Source organism: Podarcis erhardii, assembly GCF_964252035.2.
Source record: "Podarcis erhardii genome assembly, chromosome: 12".
Taxonomy (NCBI): domain Eukaryota; kingdom Metazoa; phylum Chordata; class Lepidosauria; order Squamata; family Lacertidae; genus Podarcis; species Podarcis erhardii.
The window spans coordinates 17,004,288-17,025,335 of NC_138513.1; the positions used below are offsets into that span (position 1 = coordinate 17,004,288).

The 21,048-nt window shown below is 45.2% G+C and overlaps 1 protein-coding gene across 1 annotated transcript in view; it reads left to right on the forward strand.

Annotated features, from left to right (window-relative positions):
• ODAD2 (outer dynein arm docking complex subunit 2) overlaps positions 1 to 21,048 on the forward strand; it is a 159,238-nt gene that overhangs the window by 79,145 nt on the left and 59,045 nt on the right. The window contains exons 20-22 of the mRNA XM_081881779.1: positions 407 to 510; positions 17,583 to 18,037; positions 20,196 to 20,487. Coding sequence (XP_081737905.1) covers positions 407 to 510; positions 17,583 to 18,037; positions 20,196 to 20,487 — 851 coding nt within the window. The remainder of the gene's footprint in view (positions 1 to 406; positions 511 to 17,582; positions 18,038 to 20,195; positions 20,488 to 21,048) is intronic.

Below are 21,048 nucleotides of genomic sequence, written 5' to 3' on the forward strand. Positions count from 1 at the left end.
CTCACCCCAAATCTGTTCTTCGACCAATGACAATATCTGGATGCTTCAATCATGACATTTAATGAGGGTGGTCACTCTTTACTTCAAACAACCTTCCTGAGAAATAGCCTGTGTTTTCTGCCTAACAACCATTGATATACTTATCTTAAATACATCTGTTTAGCCCGTTTTGGAACTCTGTTATCCTTTTGGCCACTTTTTGTTCTGTGGATGGATTCTTTTGAGAATCCAGCCTTGAAAACTCCATTCCAGAGCTGCAGAACATATGGCTATTTTCATTCATTACTGGATATGTTTCTCTAGGCATGTTATTTTAAAATAATTTATTTTCGGTATAATGGTTTTGGTTTGGAGCTCCTTCTCATTTCATTTTTCTTTCTCTTGCATGTTGTTATTTTTTAACAAGCTTCTGCTGGGTATGGCAGGCTCTACGGACGAAACGCTTCAGGAAGCAGCAGCTGGTTGCATAGCAAACATCCGAAGGCTGGCTCTAGCTACAGAGAAAGCAAAGTACGGCTGAAACTCCAAACACAGTTTTCACCACGTCCTCTGAACTTTCCTTTTTAGTACTGCAGCCTGCAAGCTCAGAGTGGGCAGACACTGGATTAGAATGCCTCAGAAATGTGCATTTGGGTTATTTTTACGGCTGATTTACATCTGATCAGAATTAACACAAGAAGTAGATATGGAACAAAATTTGGAAAAATCCTTTAATTTAATATTTAATTTACCATACTATTTTTTCAGTCCCTCTTTTAGTCCTTTTTTTTTTTTACTTTTTCTAAAGTTGCACCAGAAGTTATCGAAAAAATGTAAGTTTAAGAACATTGTCTCTCCACATCTGTGTGTGTGTGCGTGCGTGTGATGGGCATATAATAAAGATGTTTTCCCTTACTGTGTGTGGTTGTAGCCTCATTCCTGGGCGTCTCGAGCAATTCTTTTCTTGCTAAACCTGTCTAATCATTCTGTCATTATGGCTTTGCTTGTTTGAGTACTTACAAATCTCCAGAGAGGAAGGCATACACCACATGCCCCAGCTTCACATCTGGAAATGCACAAGTACTTCAAACAGAGGGAATTGTCCACATGCTTCCAAGACTTCCCCAAATATCACTTTAGTTCTAGCAGCGCTAAAGAAATCACTTAATTGGATTAGAGTCACGTTATGAACATGATTACAAGATCAAGTGTTAAAACTCCCAACTAGATTCACGAAATGAGAATAATACAACAAACAAGTATTTTAGGCTTTCCCATTGGAACTCTCTCGTCGTCATTTCCCTCTTCTGACTCAAAGCACATCTACAAATGCACCCTGTGCTCTTTCACCACTCTATCATGGCTTCCCCCCCCCAAAGAATCATGGGAAGCAGAGAGAATCTTTAGAATTCTTTCTTGAAAATCCCTAGTTCTCCCCACAGTTTCCAGAATTGCTTCAGGTGAGTGGTTGTTAGATACTTTCAGTCTGTGTTGTAGATATGCCCCAAGTCTATGTTCCTGATATGGCGCCTGTTGATGTAGGACAGGGACTGTGCTAGTTTTATTCATTTGTAAGCCTCTCTGGGAGCAATCTGCATCGCCATGGACACTGAGAGCCCCAGTAGGCAGTAGCTTTATCCTACATATTGCATGGGATAATAAACCAAAAATAACCTTATAAAGCAATCTCTGCTGATTCCATTTTTATTTTTTTCATAAACTAAAAGATACTTTTTGGATTGTTATCAGAATACTTACAGGATTCTGCACTCCTTTCCAGGGCCGGCCCTACCATTTCACGGGGTGAGGCAGCCTACCTCAGATTGCAGATCTTGGGAGTACCTTTAAGGGGACAGAGTTCATTACTCAGTTTATTATTTGACTATCATCAGTGGGGACACCATTTTTATTTTCTGTCTAATGGCATCAAAACATCTTGAAGCAGTTCTGTCCTCTGATTTTTCTTTAAGTGTATTTTTCAAATCTAAATTCTAGTTGGCAGGTGGTTGGCAACATTCATTTTGTTCTCAAGAGTTGAGGCTTTCAGAGTGCGTTTGGTATCTTTTCCAATTTGCTTGGGTCAGTTTCTTGGTGAGTGTAAATCAACAAAACCCCAGTAGATGTCAAAACCACTAAGCCTTCTTTCATTAAGAAGGTGGGGGTGGGGGTGGGGGATATCTTTACCATTCACAAAACCATTCTCCTAGGGAAATACTATAGCACTTTAGGAAGAGAGTTAACAGAGAGGACTTTCCCTCCTTTGAACTGAAGAGAAATACTTGAGCTTTCACCACAAATGTCTGTCAGCAGACAAGAAAGCCTTTCTTTTATCACTTCCTGCTTGTATGATTTATTACTTGATGACAGACACTCATTATCAACTAATCAATTGTCCCAGGATGCTCAAATAGGCACTGAAATGTGAGCTTTATATTCATTTCCCCTTAAAGTTCAAGCGTATGAAAATATGTTATGACCCACTTACACACTGTTTTATCTTTCTCTTGTTAAGGAAATATCAGATGTGTATGTATACTAACCATTTTAACATTTCATCATTCTTTATCTCAGGAAATATGGTCCTTGAATAGAAATTCAGACATCCTCACGGGCATGTGGTAGGTTTAAAAGCACTAGTATGTGTAAGTGATCTTTAAAAAATAATAATAGAAGCAGCAGTAAACAAACTGGTTTCCTCTTATCTTTTTTTAATGACTGCACAGTTATCAAAATGATAGGCATCTGCCAATGGGTATCACAACAATGATGGCTGATTCTCACATGCCTGCACATCACACCTCATTGCTTCATTACTGTATCATGGCTAAACACGTGAACAGGAGCGGACTTTGGTTTTTCAGATTTCAGTGGCGCCCTACGTGAGGCCAAAATTCCCCAATCCATCTCTTGGTTTCCATTTTGTTCAGTTCACTACGTCATAGTTGCAGTACCCTGATCCAGTGCAGCAGAGCTGGATGGGCTGCCCTAAACTCGCCTCTGGTGTGAACTGTGTCCATTGATCTTGTGTGTTGGGTGAGGTGAGAGGAAATGAATTAAAAGCTCTGCCTGTGGTACTTTATATGTGATGCACAAATCAATCTGTGTAATGAGGTCATTTATGGAGGTTTGCCTTAGGGTAGCCCCCATAAGAGGTGTGGGGAGACGAGAGAGAGAGGGGGGGGGCCTCCTTCGTTGTCCCACCTTTAATATTCCTCTCTCCTGGAGACCTATTGTGTTATTTTTCCTGTTCCGGCTAAGACATTTTTTGTTTCACAAAGCCTTTTAAAAAGCTACTACTCAAATGCTGATCTTAAATTGATGTTTCATTATTATTATTGCAACTAATGCTTTTTTAAAAATGGCATTATGTTTTGTAAACTGCCCTGGGAACTTTATATTGCAAGTGTGGCATTGATGAGGCAATTCTTGATATTATAATCATTATCAAGTGATGGGTGCACATGTCCGAACTCAGCCTCGCAAGACCACTAGACCACCGCTTGACATTTCACTAAGCCAAAGTAAATATATATTTGTCTATTCCTTGTTTATTCCCCCCCCCTTCCTCTGCCTACACCTTCTGTTCTGTCTGCCTCACTGGCTATTTCTGCTGCTCTTTCTTTCTGGTTCGAGGGTGCTTTCCTACTGCCTTCGCTGTCTGCAGGCATTTCAATTCCCTTGGTTTTTCCACTCCTACCAATATAATCTCCTGAAAAGCGCTTGGCTGGCGCAAACCCTTTTTTCACTTCAATTAAGCTCTTTGTCTTTCAAATAACAGAAATAGTAGTTAGGGTGACATCATGTCACATCTCTTGCCAACCGTGGTGGCAATCCTGAAGCCGCTTGCCCCAGCCCAGCTCAACATTTCTGTGCTGGCTGTTTTCATAGTTGACTTCCAAGATTTGGAAAGCAAACTGCTCCCCAGCCGAAAAGCTGCGGTCTCCTTGTCTGTCATCTCTTAAGCTTTTCTGCACACTTCCCTGGATTCGGGAATAGCAGAGGAGGAGAAAGATTGTGTGGCTCAGCCACACTTATGGGCTCAGACAGCCCAACCCCACTCTAGGGCTTTGGTGACCTGCCTTTTACCTTTCAAGGGCCAAACCCTAGGTTAGCCTCATTTACACACATACACACACTTTAAAAAATAACCCCCCCAAAACCCCTTGTGGAATTAGGCCAGGAGAATTTTTTGGCCCAAACCTAGCAGACTAACGGGAATCATTTCTGTTGTCATTCCTCCGGCACTGTATAGAATTTCTCACCAAGAAGAAAGATAAAGACTCACCAATTATATTTTACAGCTCTGGCTGGGCTATAATGTTCTACACCACTCAGCACTGTGCCGTTCTTATCAAGATGCAGAAGGCAGCATACTAGCACTTCTCCTGGAAGGAATCTGCCTGCTCCATTTTAATAGGCTACTCTTAACAAGCAGATCCCCCCCCCCCAGGTCACCTTCACTTTTTAATCAAACCCTATCTTAAAGCTTGATGTATCACAACAGATGCCTATTTTATGTAAGCAAGGGAGCCTTGTGGGTTATGCTCTGTGTTAGTATTTGTTCTAGTTTTACTTCTTTGTTCTGTGCCAGACACCCTTTTGCTCGACAGTTCCTTGCCAGCTCCTGCTGTTATTTTTGGCAACACAGATGTTTTATCCAAATTTACATGAAATACAAGTAACTTTTGTGTTTCATCTTTTCTGTGTGTTTTTTTAAAGACAAAAACAAGAGAAAACAAAGACTGTAGTCAATTGTACAAATCTCCTTCTTCTCCAAAGGTCCCAGGAATCCCGCACATGAGAGTTCTGCATCAGGTAACAGATTTCTTAATGTTAGGTTGTTCCTAGAAGAGCCTTATGAAGAAAGCTTCGCACTCAAAGGAAGCATAATGGATGCACGGCGAGAGGGGCAGTTAGTCCATGTGACCTTTTTTTGGGACGGAAAAGCCACCACAAGGTGACCCAATATCTGCATTCAAAAGTGGATTTGTGAAAGCATTTTATTAGGCAAGTTTAGTAAGCAAACACTTTCTGCATCGGATCTGTGGGGGGGGGGGTCACCCAGTGTGGAAAAAGCTTTGGCCTTCTCAGGCAAGGTCTGCTTGGCACACCAGCTCTGGGAGTGCTATGTTAAGAATAATTGCTTAATTGGCAGTGAAATGGAGAATGCCTATGTGTATTGCTGAAAGGGTTTAACTGGGAGATGTCATTGAAGCTAAAGAGGAGTTTAGATTTGATATCCCGCTTTATCACTACCCGAAGGAGTCTCAAAGCGGCTAACATTCTCCTTTCCCTTCCTCCCCCACAACAAACACTCTGTGAGGTGAGTGGGGCTGAGAGACTTCAGAGAAGTGTGACTGGCCCAAGGTCACCCAGCAGCTGCATGTGGAGGAGCGGAGATGCGAACCTGGTTCCCCAGATTACGAGACTACCGCTCTTAACCACTACACCACACTGGCTCTCACCAGTGAGAAAAACAATAGGAGCTCTCTAAACTCCTAGGCAGGTTGATAATCAACTGTTATTGTTCTCTGGTAGCTCTGATGAGGTATTTAACTTTAGATTACAAGGGAGGCTATTGAATTGCAAGTTCGCCATCTTGGAAGGGTGGTGGGTTGGAGTCTTTGTTCCCAGGCTCCGTGGAAGTAGGATGTAAATAATGAAGTTCTTCAGGAGCACATGGCCTCAGGCTGTGGAGGAGTCTGGGACAGGGGAGAGATAGAGTTTTGATCTCAATCCTGTTTAAAGTTCTTTTCAAGAATTTGTTGGATGCATCTTTGATGTTTTTGTTCTGTTTTGAAGAAAGTTCTGCCAATTAAGTTGTGAATAAACTGCAGTCAGTAAGCTTTGAATTTGGCCACTGCTGCAATCAGGTAACTCGTGCAAAGGAGGATCCAAGGTATAGATGTGATGGTTGAATCTGCACAGAGTCCTCTGATAGCTGGCTTCTACTGATGTGGTCACTGGCCCATGTGAACCACTAAAGGCATCTTTGCAGGCACCTCATGGCTCCCCTTCAATGGCATAAATTGAGCTCTCATTGCTATGGTGCTGCCCAGCGGTGGTGGCAACCAAGGATCAAAGCATAGGCCATCCTGCAGGGTAGCCAGTCCCAGTCCTCTGAGGCCATGAGAGTAAATTCAGCAGTACCTTTCCGGCAATGTGTCTTAATTCAGTTTTCTAGAGGAGAAAGTCTGAAAATTCATGGCAGCATGTGCATGTGAGCATTTTTAATTTCCCATCTAGTTTTCCAACCTTGAAAATGTGGAGTCTGGGTCCTGCCTCCTACCGGCTACCTGCCCACCCCCATTTTACAGCAAAAGTCATTTTAATGTTAGAAGTCAGCAAACGGGATGCAAACAACTAGCTCTAAAGTATCGTTCAGCTGGCGTGAAAATGATTCAACTGCAGAAGTGTTACATATATAATGAATGGACCCTCAGGCTGCCACTGCTCCTTCTGCATCTAATAGAAAAATAGTGTACGGCAGAGAATGTGTTCATTGTCCATTTCAATCAGTCCAATATCCTCTTACTTATGAGTTTCCTAAGTTGCTGTTATGGCACTGTTTCCATTTTAATTCCTCAAAGGACAATTCACTTTTGTGTTATCCTCACCCTGTTGGGGAACACAAACATGAGAGGGGAGGGAAATGATGTTTGTAGATATTCTTTCCTAGTATTTACACAGGAACCTGGCCTCAAACACTTAGGCAGCTTTGAATCACAGAATTAAATAATTGTAGAGTTGGAAGGGACCCTGAGAGTCATCTAGTTCAACCCCCTGCAATGCAGGAATCTCTAGTAAAAGCATCCATGACAGATGGCCATCCAACTACTGCTTTAAAAGCTCCAAGGAAGTTTGTTAGGGGTAAACTACAGTTCACAATGGATGGATCAAATGAATGGATCAAACGCATCCATTCTTAAGGAAATTAGCCCTGAGTGCTCACTGGAAGGACAGATCGTAAAGCTGAGGCTCCAATACTTTGGCCACCTCATGAGAAGAGAAGACTCCCTGGAAAAGACCCTGATGTTGGGAAAGATGGAGGGCACAAGGAGAAGGGGATGACAGAGGACGAGACGGTTGGACAGTGTTCTCGAGACTACGAACATGAGTCTGGCCAGGCTGCGAGAGGCAGTGGAAGACAGGAGTGCCTGGCGTGCTCTGGTCCATGGGGTCACGAAGAGTTGGACATGACTAAATGACTAAACAACAACAACAACAGTTCACAAGATTCTATGGAAGGGTGTGTTAAAGGTGTGCTGTATACCCAGCCTAGTTGAGGGAATTGGGTACAGGAAGTTTAGCCTGGTAAAGAAGAGGCTGAGATGAGATATGATAGTCATCTTCAAATATCTAAAGGCCTGTCATATGGAGGATGGAGTAAGCTTGTTTCCTTCTGCTCTGTAGATTAGGACCAGTACCAACGGCTTCAAATCACAAGAAAGGAGATTCCAACTAAACACCAGGAAGAACTTTCTGACAGTAAGAGCTGTTTGACAGTGGAATGGACTCCCTTGGAAGGTGGTGGACTCTCCTTCCTTGGAGCTTTTTTGGGAGATGTCAGGGATTGAACCCGGAATATGGGCAAAGCAGATGCCACAACTGAGTTACGGCTCTTTCCCACTGATGGTGGGGCAATGTTGTCCACCAAACCCGAGGACAGCAGGCTAGCTTAGAGTAGGGTTGCCATGCCATATTATTACAGAAAGGTTGGCAAAGTTGTTGAGATATTTTTCAGTTCTGCCCAAAGCTGCTGACCTTTTTTTTTATAAAAAAACAAAAAATCGCAAAAATTGAATGTTTTGGAGCTATTTCTGAGGAAACACCATACATATGGATTTTCCAGGACATTTCCTTCCACCGATTTCTGCCAGGAAGGACACTGCTTGTAGCTGCAGTATTCCGGATATGTCCAGACGCATGGCAACTCTAACCTGACGGTCACAGGGCTACCTGCTCCCGAGGAGAGCTGTAGCCACTGTCTCTCTGCACCATTCCCCGCTTGCTGCCCCTGTGTCACTCTAGGCTGTTCTGTTTGTTAAGGGTAAACTACAGTTTCATACCTATGGCAGTGTTTCCCAACCTTGTGCCTCCAGCTGTTTTTGGACTACAATTCCCATCATCCCTTGCCACTGGTCTTGCTAGTCAGGGATGATGGGAGTTGCAGTTCAAAAACAGCTGGAGGCACAAGGTTGGGAAACACTGACCTATGGTATGAATGCAACCTATGTGTAGGTATGGTACTCTTATTTATGGAGTGTCATTGTGTTGAAACATCACCTACTCATAGTTCTCTTTCATTTCAAAGCATGTTTTGAAATGAAAAAAAAAAAAGAAGTGTTTTGAAATGGAGGTGGGGGGGTGGGGAACCTGACCTAAAACTTCTAGGACTGCATAAGGAGCAGGTTAGTTGCCTGTTCCTTGAGTTGACTTCAAGGCTCTCTTAGCTCCATTTGGAATTCCCCAGCATCACCAATAGGTGGCGCTCTCAGTTTCGGTTACCAGGACTGACAGAATATTGCGTTTAAATGAAATGCTATGCAGTTCAGCTCAATAACTGTAGCAGATTTTGAGTACTATTTGAAGAACCACATACTTAAAGTTTGGCATTTTACCTCTTAAGGTTGATGTTTATGTGCTTTCTACTAGCAAACTGTGTTAGCAGAACACTTCATCAGGTAAGGAGATGGGTCTATCAAATCAGCCAGATTTGACTGTTTGCTAATTTAGGGGGGGGGGGCGAGGCCACTGGCTTTCATAAAACAATCTCTCTCACACAACTTTTAAAAGTGCACTTTCTACACTTTCACCCTTTAATTGCATAGATAATTTTCTTGACTTACACACTAGGGAGATCACAGGGCAAGCATTGCAGTTCCATGATCCCAGAACCTGTCTCATCCCTCGCACACCTGTTCTTCCTTTCATTTCAACCAGATGAACTATTAGGCAGAGTGAGGTGGCTGACACAGGGGCAGCAAGCAGTGGATGGGGCAGAGAGACAGTGGCTACAGCTCTCCTCGGGAGCAGGTAGCCCTGTGACTTTCAGGCTAGAGTTGCCATATGTCTGGACATATCTGGAATACTGCAGCTACAAGCTTATGAATCTCTGAAAGTCACAAAATATGCACTCTTAATGGATTCTCTTGAAAACCTAAAACCAAATAAACATAAGTCTTATAAGTCTCTTTATTTGGTTTTATGTTTTCAAGAGAATCCATTAAGAGTGCATATTTTGTGACTTTCAGAGATTCACAAGTTTTCTGTTTATGTGATTTCATATATTATAGAAAGAGTGTATATTGATACTGTATCATTGTATTTGGTCATCGTGTTGCCTTGGATATTACTAACTTTTGTTTGCAACATAGGGGTTAAATTGTTTGGTTATAAGCAGTGTCCTGGCAGAAATCGGCGGAAGGAAATGTCCTGGAAAATCCAGACGTATGGCGTTTCCTCAGAAATAGCTCCAAAACATTCCATTTTTGCGATTTTGCAAAAAAAAAAGCTCAGCAACTTTGGGCAGAACTAAAAAAAATCTCAACAACTTTGCCAACTTTTCTGTCCGGATTTTCACTTTCTGAAATATGGCAACCCTACTCTAAGCTAGCCTGCTGTCCTTGGGTTTGGTGGACAACATTGCCCCACCATCAGTGGGAAAGAGCCATAGCTCAGTTGCGAACATCTGCTTTGCCCACATTCTGGGTTCAATCCCTGGTCTCTCCCAAGCAGGGTTGGGAGGGTCCTCTGCCTGAAACCCTGGAGTGCTGCTACCAGTCAGTGTAGACAATACCGAACTATATGGACCAATGGCCTTACTAAGGCAGCTCCCTGTTTTCAGCGTTGAAGTAAGATTAGCTGTCATTCTGGTCAGCTTCTGTGTGTGGAATGAGGAAAGGGACGCCATCTTGTTCTTTGCCTCAAGCAACCAAACATCAGCCTGCACGCTCTGAGGGAATATTTTTTCCTGAGTTACTGTAAACCCCTCAGTAAAAGTAGAGTTGGGGGTGTGTGAAAGTTATCTCTCATTGGAACAAGTAGACCTTGGCAACTTTTGAATCCAAGTGGTTCTTCTTTAGGCATTGATCTACCAAACATGGGGGTTACATAGGTACTTCCTTGCACACTAGACCGGCGCAACCTCATACTTTGGCCTTGATCTGTGTGGCACATTTGCCAAGTGGACTCGCCACCGCTAGGCCACATAATGCCCAATTCATCAGGTGAAAGAGTTCATTAAATATCACCAGTGCTTTATATGGGAAGAGAGGTATGAATGAAAACCAAAGCAAAGAGGAAAGCCAAACAAACCGCAGGAAATGAGGGAAAGATGGCAAGCAGAAGGCAGTATGTCAAAGAGATGGAATACCATGCAACACCAGGAAACTAGTGCCATACATCAATGACATCAGCCAGCAACTGTCTCCAGCGCAGCAGCCCTCGACCGAGCCCTTAACAGACTCCTCTCTTCTTTACCAGGATCAGAGCGTTCGTTCGCAAAGCCCTCTCAGAACAAAGTTGAAATATCAAGAAGGAAGTATTGATTTCAGAGTCTCGGCAATTTGGACTTTGTGAGGCATGAACGAGAAAGATGCCTAGTTCCTTTCCCCAAAGAGCACCTGAGTGGCTGGGGGAGAGGCAGCGTGGTCTATTCAACGAGAGTCCTGAGGGCGGTAGAGAGAGGCCTAGAGATTTCGGCCCCGGGAACTGAGGTTCTTCACACCTGCCATACGGGATTTATTTTATTTTTACTTTTAATATCGCTTTCTCACATAAATGTGCCGAAACATTCCACAACAGGAAAAAAAAGCATATCAACGCATCCTTACAGGAAAGATTCTCTGTCTGAAATTCTGGAGAAACTGTGTATTAAAAATAAAGCTAAAGAATGCAGCTTTTTTTGTTAGCTAGATGTTATCTTCAAACTAAGCCGTTCTCACCATTCTGTTAGCATTGTTGTTAAATCTAATTATGGTCCTCCAGTTTATTTTTAAAAATTAGTTGTTGATGTGACGAGGAAAGTATTTACTCCTTTGAGACTTCAGGCTATCCCCACAGTATATTTAGAAGGGAGATACTCTGGAATACCTGCAAGTTAAAATTCTGGACAGAGAAATGTGGGAGATATTGTTCACTATGCAGTGTATTGTTTCATGCCTATTTCCTCTGGGGATAGGTTTCTGGAAGGGATTCTTGAGACGGTTTTATTTTAAAAAAATAGTGAGAAGATTTTGTTACTTACTGGATGATGGTTGGTACATCTGTATGTCTGTGGTAACCAATGGCTTGTAGCAAATTAATCTGACTGAATCTGCTGTAAGGCTAATTGCATTATCTCTGTAATAACCAATCTGGCTAGCAATAAGAGGGAAATAAGTACATATTTAAGGATTGCATCACTAATGACAGAATGCTTATAAAACTGATTCATTGCTCTTTTCAGTCAGTAATAGCATTACACAGTTTGCAATGCCCCCTAACCTCAATATTTGGAAGCATTTACAGATCTTGTCTCTGTTTTAAACAGCGAATCCCAAGGAAACACGATCTCGTTTTGAAAAATGCTCTATCTGACATCTGAATCCACTCAAATAATAATGTTTCTTGGTAATTCGTTATCTCATCTGATTACAAAATCTCCATCTTCTTTTAGTCTTTAACTCCTTGTTGCACTCATCTTTTTTTCTCTCCTATAATTTTACATTATCTTTCTGTACTCTGAAGCACCTTTCATTCATCCCAACAGGGGCTGTGCAGGTGGATTCATCGTGAACTTTGATTTTGGGTCTATTGCAATAGGTTTTACCTCCCTTCCGAAACTTCATCTTCAACCCTTTCCATTTAAACATGACCTCAGCACACACAGCTGATATTTGAGTATGGATTGCTTTCTGCTAACCTCTTGTAGATTCTGAAGAAGCAGCTGCTTGTTGTCATCTTTCCCCCCGCCACTTGGGGAGAGGATGAAGCATGGCTGGACCAGAGTTAGGAGCCAGCTCTCTAGCTAAGAGCAGCTGATTTACGTTTCAGAAGTTTGGGGTAAGGAGCCTTAATTAAAAACACAAAGCCTTGCATTCTGTATCCCATGCTGAATGTTAAACAAGCTCTGAAAATAGAAACAGGAGTTAACCTTGTTTTCATTAACAACTTTTTTTCCTCCAGATTCTGATCTAAGGAATGGAATATGGAAAGTAAGTGTGTGTGTGTGTGTGTGTGTGTGTGTGTGTGTGTGTGTGTAAGAAAGAATGAGATATTTTACATGTGATTCTTTGGTAGACCTCACTACATGAAAGGCATAGATGGTGCTGCTCTGGTGCCAAGATCTCCTGTTCTTCTGTCGGTGTCTTTGGCAGGGCTTTCCCCACAGAGTACATCCCCATCCCCACCCCAAACAGCCTTGCTTTCCAAAAGTTGAATTTTTCTTTTCATTTCTTAGTTCTTCCAGCCAGGCAGTGAGATGGTTCAATTTAATTTGTTCCCCGTCTGTACAGCTTGTCTACCAAGTGTGGCAGCAGGCTTCTATTTCCCAATTCAGTCTCAGAGATGCAATCTAGGTGGCAGGATTTATTTCTTTTGAAACCATGAATAGAGAGACAAAGGCTGCCAGTACATAGAGCTCTGTCTTGGCTTTTATTACGAGGAGACCGTATAGTTTAAGAACGTAACAATTGCCCAATTGGCTCAGTCCAAAGATTGTTCCAGCACAGCACCCTTGCTTTGGCAGAAGCAAGCAAACAAGATACCCCACAGGTGCTCACAAGTTGTGCAAGATGCTGATAGCCATTCCTTGTTCTTTGTCTCCAGCATTTGGTAATCAGAGATACTGCACCTGCTTCTGGAGGTTCCATTCTTGCCTGTTACGTTTCATAGTTATTGATCTATTCACTATGAATCTGTCTGATCACAACAAAATTTCACATGAGACAGGATGATTAACTATGCACCACACAAGGAAATTCTACAGCCATAAACCAGCTCTTTGGCCGAGTTCATTCTGGTACTATTCTTGTGGTTTTAGCAGAAGCGATTTTAACCACCAAGGTAGGGAGGTGCAGGTCTCAGGTAACCCACTGTTGTTTTTAAATGAAGGGCACTTTATGGCCATTTTTGCCTCTGAGAATCCACCCAGTTCATTTACTTAAAAATAGGACAGAACAAAAGAGAACATTTTTTTGTGGTGGCCTTAAACAACTTGCATGCATCCTCAGGGTAAACCCACTGTTCAGAGCTGGATGCTGTTGCAACAAATATGGCTGGCCATTTGGTGTTGTGGTGGTCAAGGAGGCAACTGTCCATACAGTGTTGTTGTGGATTGCACCCTAGATTAAATACATCATAGAAATGGAGAGCAGAATGACGTTAACTCCTTTTACGATGGAGTATCAATGGCTACTGGCTGTGATTCGTCTCCGCTGCCAGAGGCATTATGCTAGTTGCTGGGAATCCCAGGTGGGCAGTGCTGCTGGTCTCAGGACCTGCTGACAAGTGTCCCACGGACATCTGGTTGGCCTCTGTGAGAACAGAAGTGCTGGACTTGATGGGCCACTGGCTTGATTCAGGATGTCCTCATGTCCTTCGGAAAAAAGTCATCACACAAAAAGGCAATAAACTTTGGCATTTGGAAAAGAAATCCATCATTTCCCGCAAGGGAAATGGATCCATGTGGATAACGTGTTGACTCATATCCTATCCCTTGCCCTCTCGTACCCTGATAGATGGGTCTGGTGCAGATGGGGATGTGCACCCCCAGCCACGGCCACTGCCGCATGCAACAAAGTGCAACTAGATTGAACTGGAACTGGTGTCTGCTGAGAAAGTATTCAAGCAGCGTGTTCCCAAGATGTCTAACACCAGGCTTTCAGAGCGGCTGCTAACAAACTGCATCGGTCAGCGTCAGCATGGTCCATAGCATCAATCAGTGGCAAGTTAGACACCTTGTTTAGCTAATGTCACATTCCGGTTGTGCTCCTATCTGTATGTGTTATTTGCCCTTCACTTTGAGCCATGGCCTCAAGCTATAGCCTGTATTTGGCACTCTTGTATCTGACAAGAGTCCTATGATCTTCTGTCCTGGACCTCACTTTCCTAACTTCTGCTTACTGCAGCACATTTGTAAGGTTACAGAACATAGCGTTGAAATACCTGACTACTGCCAACAAGCCCTAAGGTATTAATTAGGATTGAAAGTAATAATAGACCAATAACTGAGATATTGGCAGAGGAGAGACTGTGTGGGAAGAAGAGGCAAATGTACATTATGTACCTTGTTAAATATATTACAGTCAACTTGTGCATGGTGGGGGTTTTATTTGAATGCGGCATTTGTCCTGAATAAGCCCTTAAAAAGCCAGTTATTGTTTAATGTAGTATTTCTCTCTTTGCAACATTTATAGAGTCAGACTTAAAGAGTTTCCTCTCATTTAATAAAAAAAATAAGGCTTAAAAAGTCCAGACTGTGGGCTGGACCTTGATGAAGTTAGGTGCACTTAATTCCCATTCAGATGGATGGGACATTTTGGTCATGATTAAGTCCCATTGATTTCAATGGGTACTAAATACAACCAACTTAGTTCAGCCTTATATGGTTTTGCATGGGAAATGTTAAACATTTACTAAGTTGCTGGGCACTGTCCAGAGAAGGTTCTCTTCTGCTGACAGAGAATAAATCTGCAATTCTAAATTTAGGCCATATGTACTCAGAAGCAAGTTCCATTGAATTCAATGGTGCATACTCCCAGGTAAGTGGCATTAGGATTGTGGTGCAATGCTATGAATGTATATTCAGAAGTAAAACCCCATTGCGTCCAGTATATAGGGTTGAAGCCTAAATCTCACTGAACTCAGCAGCACTTATTTCTGAACATGCATGCTTTAAGATAGTGCTCTAAGTTCTGCAACTGGGAAAACTCAGCTTTAAGCCAAAGGAGCAATTCTACACACACTTTCTCTCTATATATATATGGTTGCACAATTTGTCAAAAGCACCTATTGGCATGTGTTGATGCCATCACTAGCAAAGAACACACACAATTCCGTTTCCCACTTCCCAGCCTAGCACTACTTTGTGCCATTTTTAGAATTTTTTATTATTATTTTATCTTTAATCAAAATGTACACTAACAATACTATGTAAATATAAATAGTACTATATAAATATTTGAGATCATGTACTGTAGTTCTCCAGTGAGTATACAATCTATATCACACTGAAACATTTCCCTCTTTTTTTTAGGACAGAGCAAAGTTGGCATAGATGGCTTGGTTAACCTGCTCCAGCCATGTGTTTATTTTACATTTAAACACCAACAACCACCTGCTTTTCAATATTAACTTGCAATCTTATTTACAATACTTAATACATAAAACAACAACCAAACCCAATAAAACAACAGAATAAATGAGGTAAAACCAGTCAGCAACAGTTTATCAAATTATGTCTTCCAAAGCATAACAATACAATACAAAGGATACAAAGGATACAATCCTATCCTATATTTACTCAGACGTAAACCACAAAGAATTCTGTGGTGCTTATTCTTGGATAAGCTGAGTATACAACTGCAGTTTCAATTAATCATATAAGTGATTCTCCCCCTTAAGTTTCTGCAAAACTGCTACAGCTGCTGGTGTTGGGGCCATTTTCCAAGATTGCAGACTACTAAGAAAGCTGCATGTGTTAATTGGCTTACTAGGGTTTTCTGGGCTGTCAATGACTTTTTTTTTGTAAATGGTCACAGATAATAATGTAATTATCACTATCTGTACTTTTCTGCATTTCATCTTCTTTTGACTGCACTGTTTATGACACCCAAACATACATGCCCAGCTCCTGCAACTCAGCACAACGCTTCATCATAGCTGTCAACTTTTCCCTTTTCTTGCGAGGAATCCTATTCGGAATAATGGAATTTCCCTTTAAAAAAAGGGAGCAGTTGACAGCTATGCATTTCATGCATCAGGTGAAGTGGGCTGCAGTTCATAAAAGTTTGCCGTAATAAAATGATGAAGTATTTAAGGTGACCCAAGAAGTTTTGTTGCTAAAGTATCCAGGCACAGGCTTCAGCAAAATTAGTGCACCGTGAGTCCTCAGCACAGACCATACCCTGGGGCAATATTTCTTATCTTGATGAGGGCAGGAACATATGTTTGCAGTGCTCCTTTGGAGCAGCACTGAATTGTATGTAAGCTTAGAATTTAAATGTGGGAGTGAGGCAATAACTGTGCCTTTGAAATCCACTTGCTGCCTGATCCTGTGGAGCACACGTAATTCTACACAGAACTGCAACTTGTTCTCTACCTTACTTTGTTAGTTGGTATGAAGCATGGTGAAATTGTTCTTCAGGTGATAAATGGTTTATTAGCATTCAATTTAGTGTTGGTGCAAAGAATGGTCATCCTTTGCCTGGGGCTAACAAGTACTTCTAATAAACTTAACAGAAACTTTTAAAGCACATTTTGAAATATGTTTAGCATATTTGTTCAGTTAGGCTCTTCTCTCTTCCCCCACCCCAAATGCCCTTTTGTGTATCCTCCTTTTGAACCTCAAGTAATTCCTGTTATATATTGCACATGTATAATAGGCTATGTTGCTGCCTAAAACAACCGTAGCTCAAAATACACATGGACTTGATGGATTCATTTAGAAGTCTGCCCTTCCCTGAGTGTTGTCTGAGCAGGTTACATATCATAAAAACGAAATAAAACAGTAGAGCGTATCAGCAGCATCTAAAACCCTTTAAAATACAAGCCAGCATTAACTTAACAAAACAGTCCTGCTTCAGGCACAAACACAACCGCAGCAATACAGGATATGACTGACATATTGCTTACAAGAGATTAAATCCCTTCCAAGCACTTGTCAAAAAGTCTTCAGCTGCCAATGGAAAAGCATCAGTTTCAGGCACACCTGCGGGGATGTAGATTGATCTTTGTAGCATAAGTAGATACAATTCATTAGGGTTTACAAAAAAAGAAGAAGTTGTGCATCGAGTTATGTATCAAAAAGTGATTGGCTAATGGGAAAGCAAAAGAGTATGGGGGAAGAAACGTGCAGAGTCGTGTTTATTCTTTTAAGACTTGGGAGTCACCTGCACAGAAGCAGCCATAATTCCCCCAAGCATCTAGAAGTGATTTTCTCTTTCTCCAGCTTCTTCCAAGGAAGCGACAAGACCACGGAGGCTGTGGACCCTATGTAAACATTTAACTTGGAGGAAGTCTCATCGAGCATCCTGGCAATCACTTCTGAACATGTTTAGGATGGCGGTGTCGGTGACAAGGGCAATGCCATCCCCATCCAGATACTGCTCCTGTATATTCAGAGCTTAGTCCCAGCATATCTTACACAAATGTGGAGACCTGGGATAGTCACTTTACAAACTGAAGCATGTTTACTCAGAAATAAATCTGGGTGAGCACGATGGATTTAGACTGCAATTATATACATGGGGCATTTAACTTACTTCTCACTGGCTCTGCAACCTCTGAGCATCAGACAGGAATAGAGGTCTCCAGGCTTCTTCGAGCCCTCTGGTTTTCCTAGAAGACAATGGTGACCTTAACTTGCTGCTTCCGCCCCGGGTTCTTCTTGGGTCCTTCAGGTGCATCTTGGCCTCCGCTAAGCAGGAGCAGAAGGCGGCAGCCCGAGCCTGGCCCCGCTCCTCCCCCCCCTCCCCTCCCCTCGCCCTCCCCTGGACAGACACCGCCGCGGGCTTGCCAAGCCGGAGCTGCCCGGGAAGCTGGATACGGCAGGGGGAGGATGTTCGCAGGCTGCGCTGGCCAGAGGGGAAACATGAGAAGGCGCGCCTATTCACGTTCCGGGGCCCGGCAGCTCCTGCCTGGGCAATAAAGGCGAGCGGCGGCCGCGGTCAGAGCTTGTGGTTCAGGAGCTCTCAGGGGCTGCTGCGCGCGCTGAAAACGGGCGGCGGGAGCGGGGATGGGAGAAGGAGCGGCCGGGCAAGCGAGGAAGCGAGGAAAGAGGCAGCCCGGACCCACCTCACCACCACCACCACCAGCAGCAGCAGCAGCAGCAGCGACCCTCCGCCGCAGGCGCCAGGTACAGCCAGGGGACCCTGGCGTGGGGGGAAGGTGCGCGCGCCTCATTTGTCTGACTGAACCCGACCAAACCAAAGGACGCCGGAGGCCGGGGGGGGGGTTTGACCTCTCCACCTTCCCACACTCGCTCGCGCAAGGCCAACCGCCACCGCCACTGCCCCGGATACAGAGTCGTGCCCTCCTGCCCCCGCTCCTTGGTCGCGCTCCCTTCTACTCCCCTGCGTTTCGGGTCCTTAGTGGTTTTGCCCCTTTGTGAAAAGCGCCGCCGCGAGAGGGCAGCGTGCAGTTGCCCCGCGCAGGGGCGGCGGGAGCGGGCAAAGTGCTGTCGGCGCTGAGGGGCCCGGAGGGAACGCGCGCCCGCGTAACTGCGGCCCGCGACGCCTATGCTGGGCACGCGCGAAGGGAACTAGGGCGTTTTACACGGGGTTGAAATGGCATAATTCGGCGGGAAGGAGGAGGTGCGGCCACTTCAAGCGATTTGAAAAGAGAGAGGGACTCTCTCGGTGGTGTGTTTTAAGTGGCCCCGGAATGGTTTTGGTTTTCGTGTGGAGCCTGTTCAAGCGCGCTGGCGTTCCTGTTGGCAGACGCGCATCCTTCGCCCTGGATACCTGCGAGGTGTCTGGGGAAAAGCGATCCATGTCCTTCGGGGCGAGTCCGCTTTGCGCCGCCCTGGGCTTCCGGGGCCTCTTGTCCCCCTTCGTGGCGCGGGCGACGCTTTGGCCGACGGCGGCGCTGCGTGGACGGTCGCCTGCTGTCCTGCGGCGCCGGAGGAGCGGATGTGACCGGCCTGCCGATGGCGCCCCCGCGGCTTCTGCGGAGCGACGACCTTTGCGGGAAGCAGGTCTCGCTGCGGGCAGCGCGGGGTCCCGGCGCTCGGCTCCTTTCCGAGTCCCCGGGAATCTGGGGCACCGGAGTTCGAGTTGTGCGCGCCTGTGGCTTTGCAAAAGCCATAAATTAGGACACGCGTTGTAGGCTCCGACGTGTAGTGTGTTACAATAACGAGGAATTGGAGACGTCTGGCTGCTGCTGCTGCTGCTGCTGCTGCTGCTGGTTCAAGGACCTGCTCCGCCCCCCCTTCCCGCCGCTTTTGGTTCCTATGTTTTTGTAAGAGCTCACTGAGACGCAGTTTAGTGACTGCTTTCCATCACTCTCCTTTCCTATTATCAGCGAGGTTGAAATAGATTTTTTCTAACATCATCTGTCCAAAGAGTGGGGATTCTCCCTTTTGACAACTGTGGTCCTTGCCTCGGATTCATACGTGTTCTCTGTCTACACGGCTTGTAACGTGGGAGCCCCCCGCCCCCTCCTGAGCTAAACCTAAGCGAAGGTGGTCTTGGACGGGGAGGGGCAGGGCGAGGCATTTTCCTCGCAAAACAAGGAGGGAAAAAGGGACCACCTTCCTACAAACGTTAGCAAGGAGCCGTCCATACAAAGGGACAATTTCTGCGGTTGGGTGGGATCCAAAAAGGCGGGCAGAAAACCCCGCGGAGCAGGATAAAGAGGCGCTTGCAGTGGGCACGCATTGGTGTACACAAAGCCACACGCTCATAGACACGCGTGTCCAGGGGGAGAGTTGGTCCTCAACACGCGCGGACTTGGACTGGAGCCCTGGCGAATCCGGCGGCGCGCGCGTGTGTGCTTAGGATCTGGGCCCTGCTCGTTTTTCATGCGCACTAGTCAAACAAGAGTCTGAACGACATCCTTGCAAATATTGACAGTGGCCCGTCGAGTTAATTTCTCTGGTTACTGGGACGTTTTCGGCCAAGGAAAAGCGGCCGCGCGCTGGCTGCTTGGCGAAGAAAGTGGTACTTTCTCTCTCGGGGGATGGGGGGGGGGGAGGCCGGGAGAAGCCCAAGGAAAAAAAGGGCCCCGATCTTGTTTTTAAAACCACGCGGAAGGCGGACCCCCCTCCCGGATGGAGAGCCACTGCTCGTGGTGCAGCTGATGGCTCGGATCCCGCCGGGCTGCGAGGTGGGCCGAGAGGGAAAGGGAGACGCCGGGGCCAGAGCTGGGCTGCGGGTGGCCGCATCCTGCGCAAGAATCAGACATCCTGCGGCGTGGATTGTGCCTGGACACAATGGTCTAGGTGTGCTAGGGTGCTATGGACGCCGGCTTGAGATGGGAAGGGAGAGGCGGACGGGCCCCTCTCCAAGTGTAAGCCAGTAGAGGAGATCTGGGAGCCACCCAAATACACCGCGGGAGAAGGGGTGCTTTGGCCCGGGGCAGACGGACTGAGGAGCGAAGCAAAGAGACGCCCCTTCGGGTGGCTGCCGGTCCGGTTCTCTGGAAGATGCCCGCCAACCATTATCTTCAAGTCCTGGTCACTGCGCTCTCTCCCGTTTCAGTCTCCACAGCCACCGCAGGCGCTGTAACTCTCCAAGAGTTTGACGACTCCCCCCCCCCCCCCCCGCCAGGCGCACTGCAGACAGACGGGTGCCAACAGCCACAATTGTGTGTACGCTATATGGTTATTACACTGTTAATCCCCCTCCTTTACGTCCCAAGAGAGGGTATCTGTTGGCCCATTTTGACAGGTGAGAAACTGCGGTCCAGTATCTTCCTCGTCTGCATTTGAGAGGGTTGTGCGCACGCCTCCATTCCTATATTTCCTTTCGCTTTTGTGCGCTATCCCCCCGTTCAGTTTGATGGCCTTCCATCAAACGGGTCCCTGAAATCTAGAGGCGGCTTATTTAAAGCACAAGTTGAATTGGGAGCCCGCTCCTTAAGATGTGAAGGTGTCTTTTAAGCGTTGGCTCTGCGCGCGCGCAAGCTTGAAGGGTCTCAATGCATTGCAGTCTGGGTCATATGACGGAGGTTTTCGGGTCATCCGCTGGTCTAAAGCTCCGGCGCCTCGCAGTTCCTCTAAGCCAGGCATAGGCAAACTCAGCCCTCTATATGCTTTGGGTCTACAACTCCCATGATCCCTAGCTAACAGGACCAGTGGTCAGGGGTGATGGGAATTGTAGTTCCAAAACATCTGGAGGGCCGAGTTTGTCTATGCCTGCTCTAAGT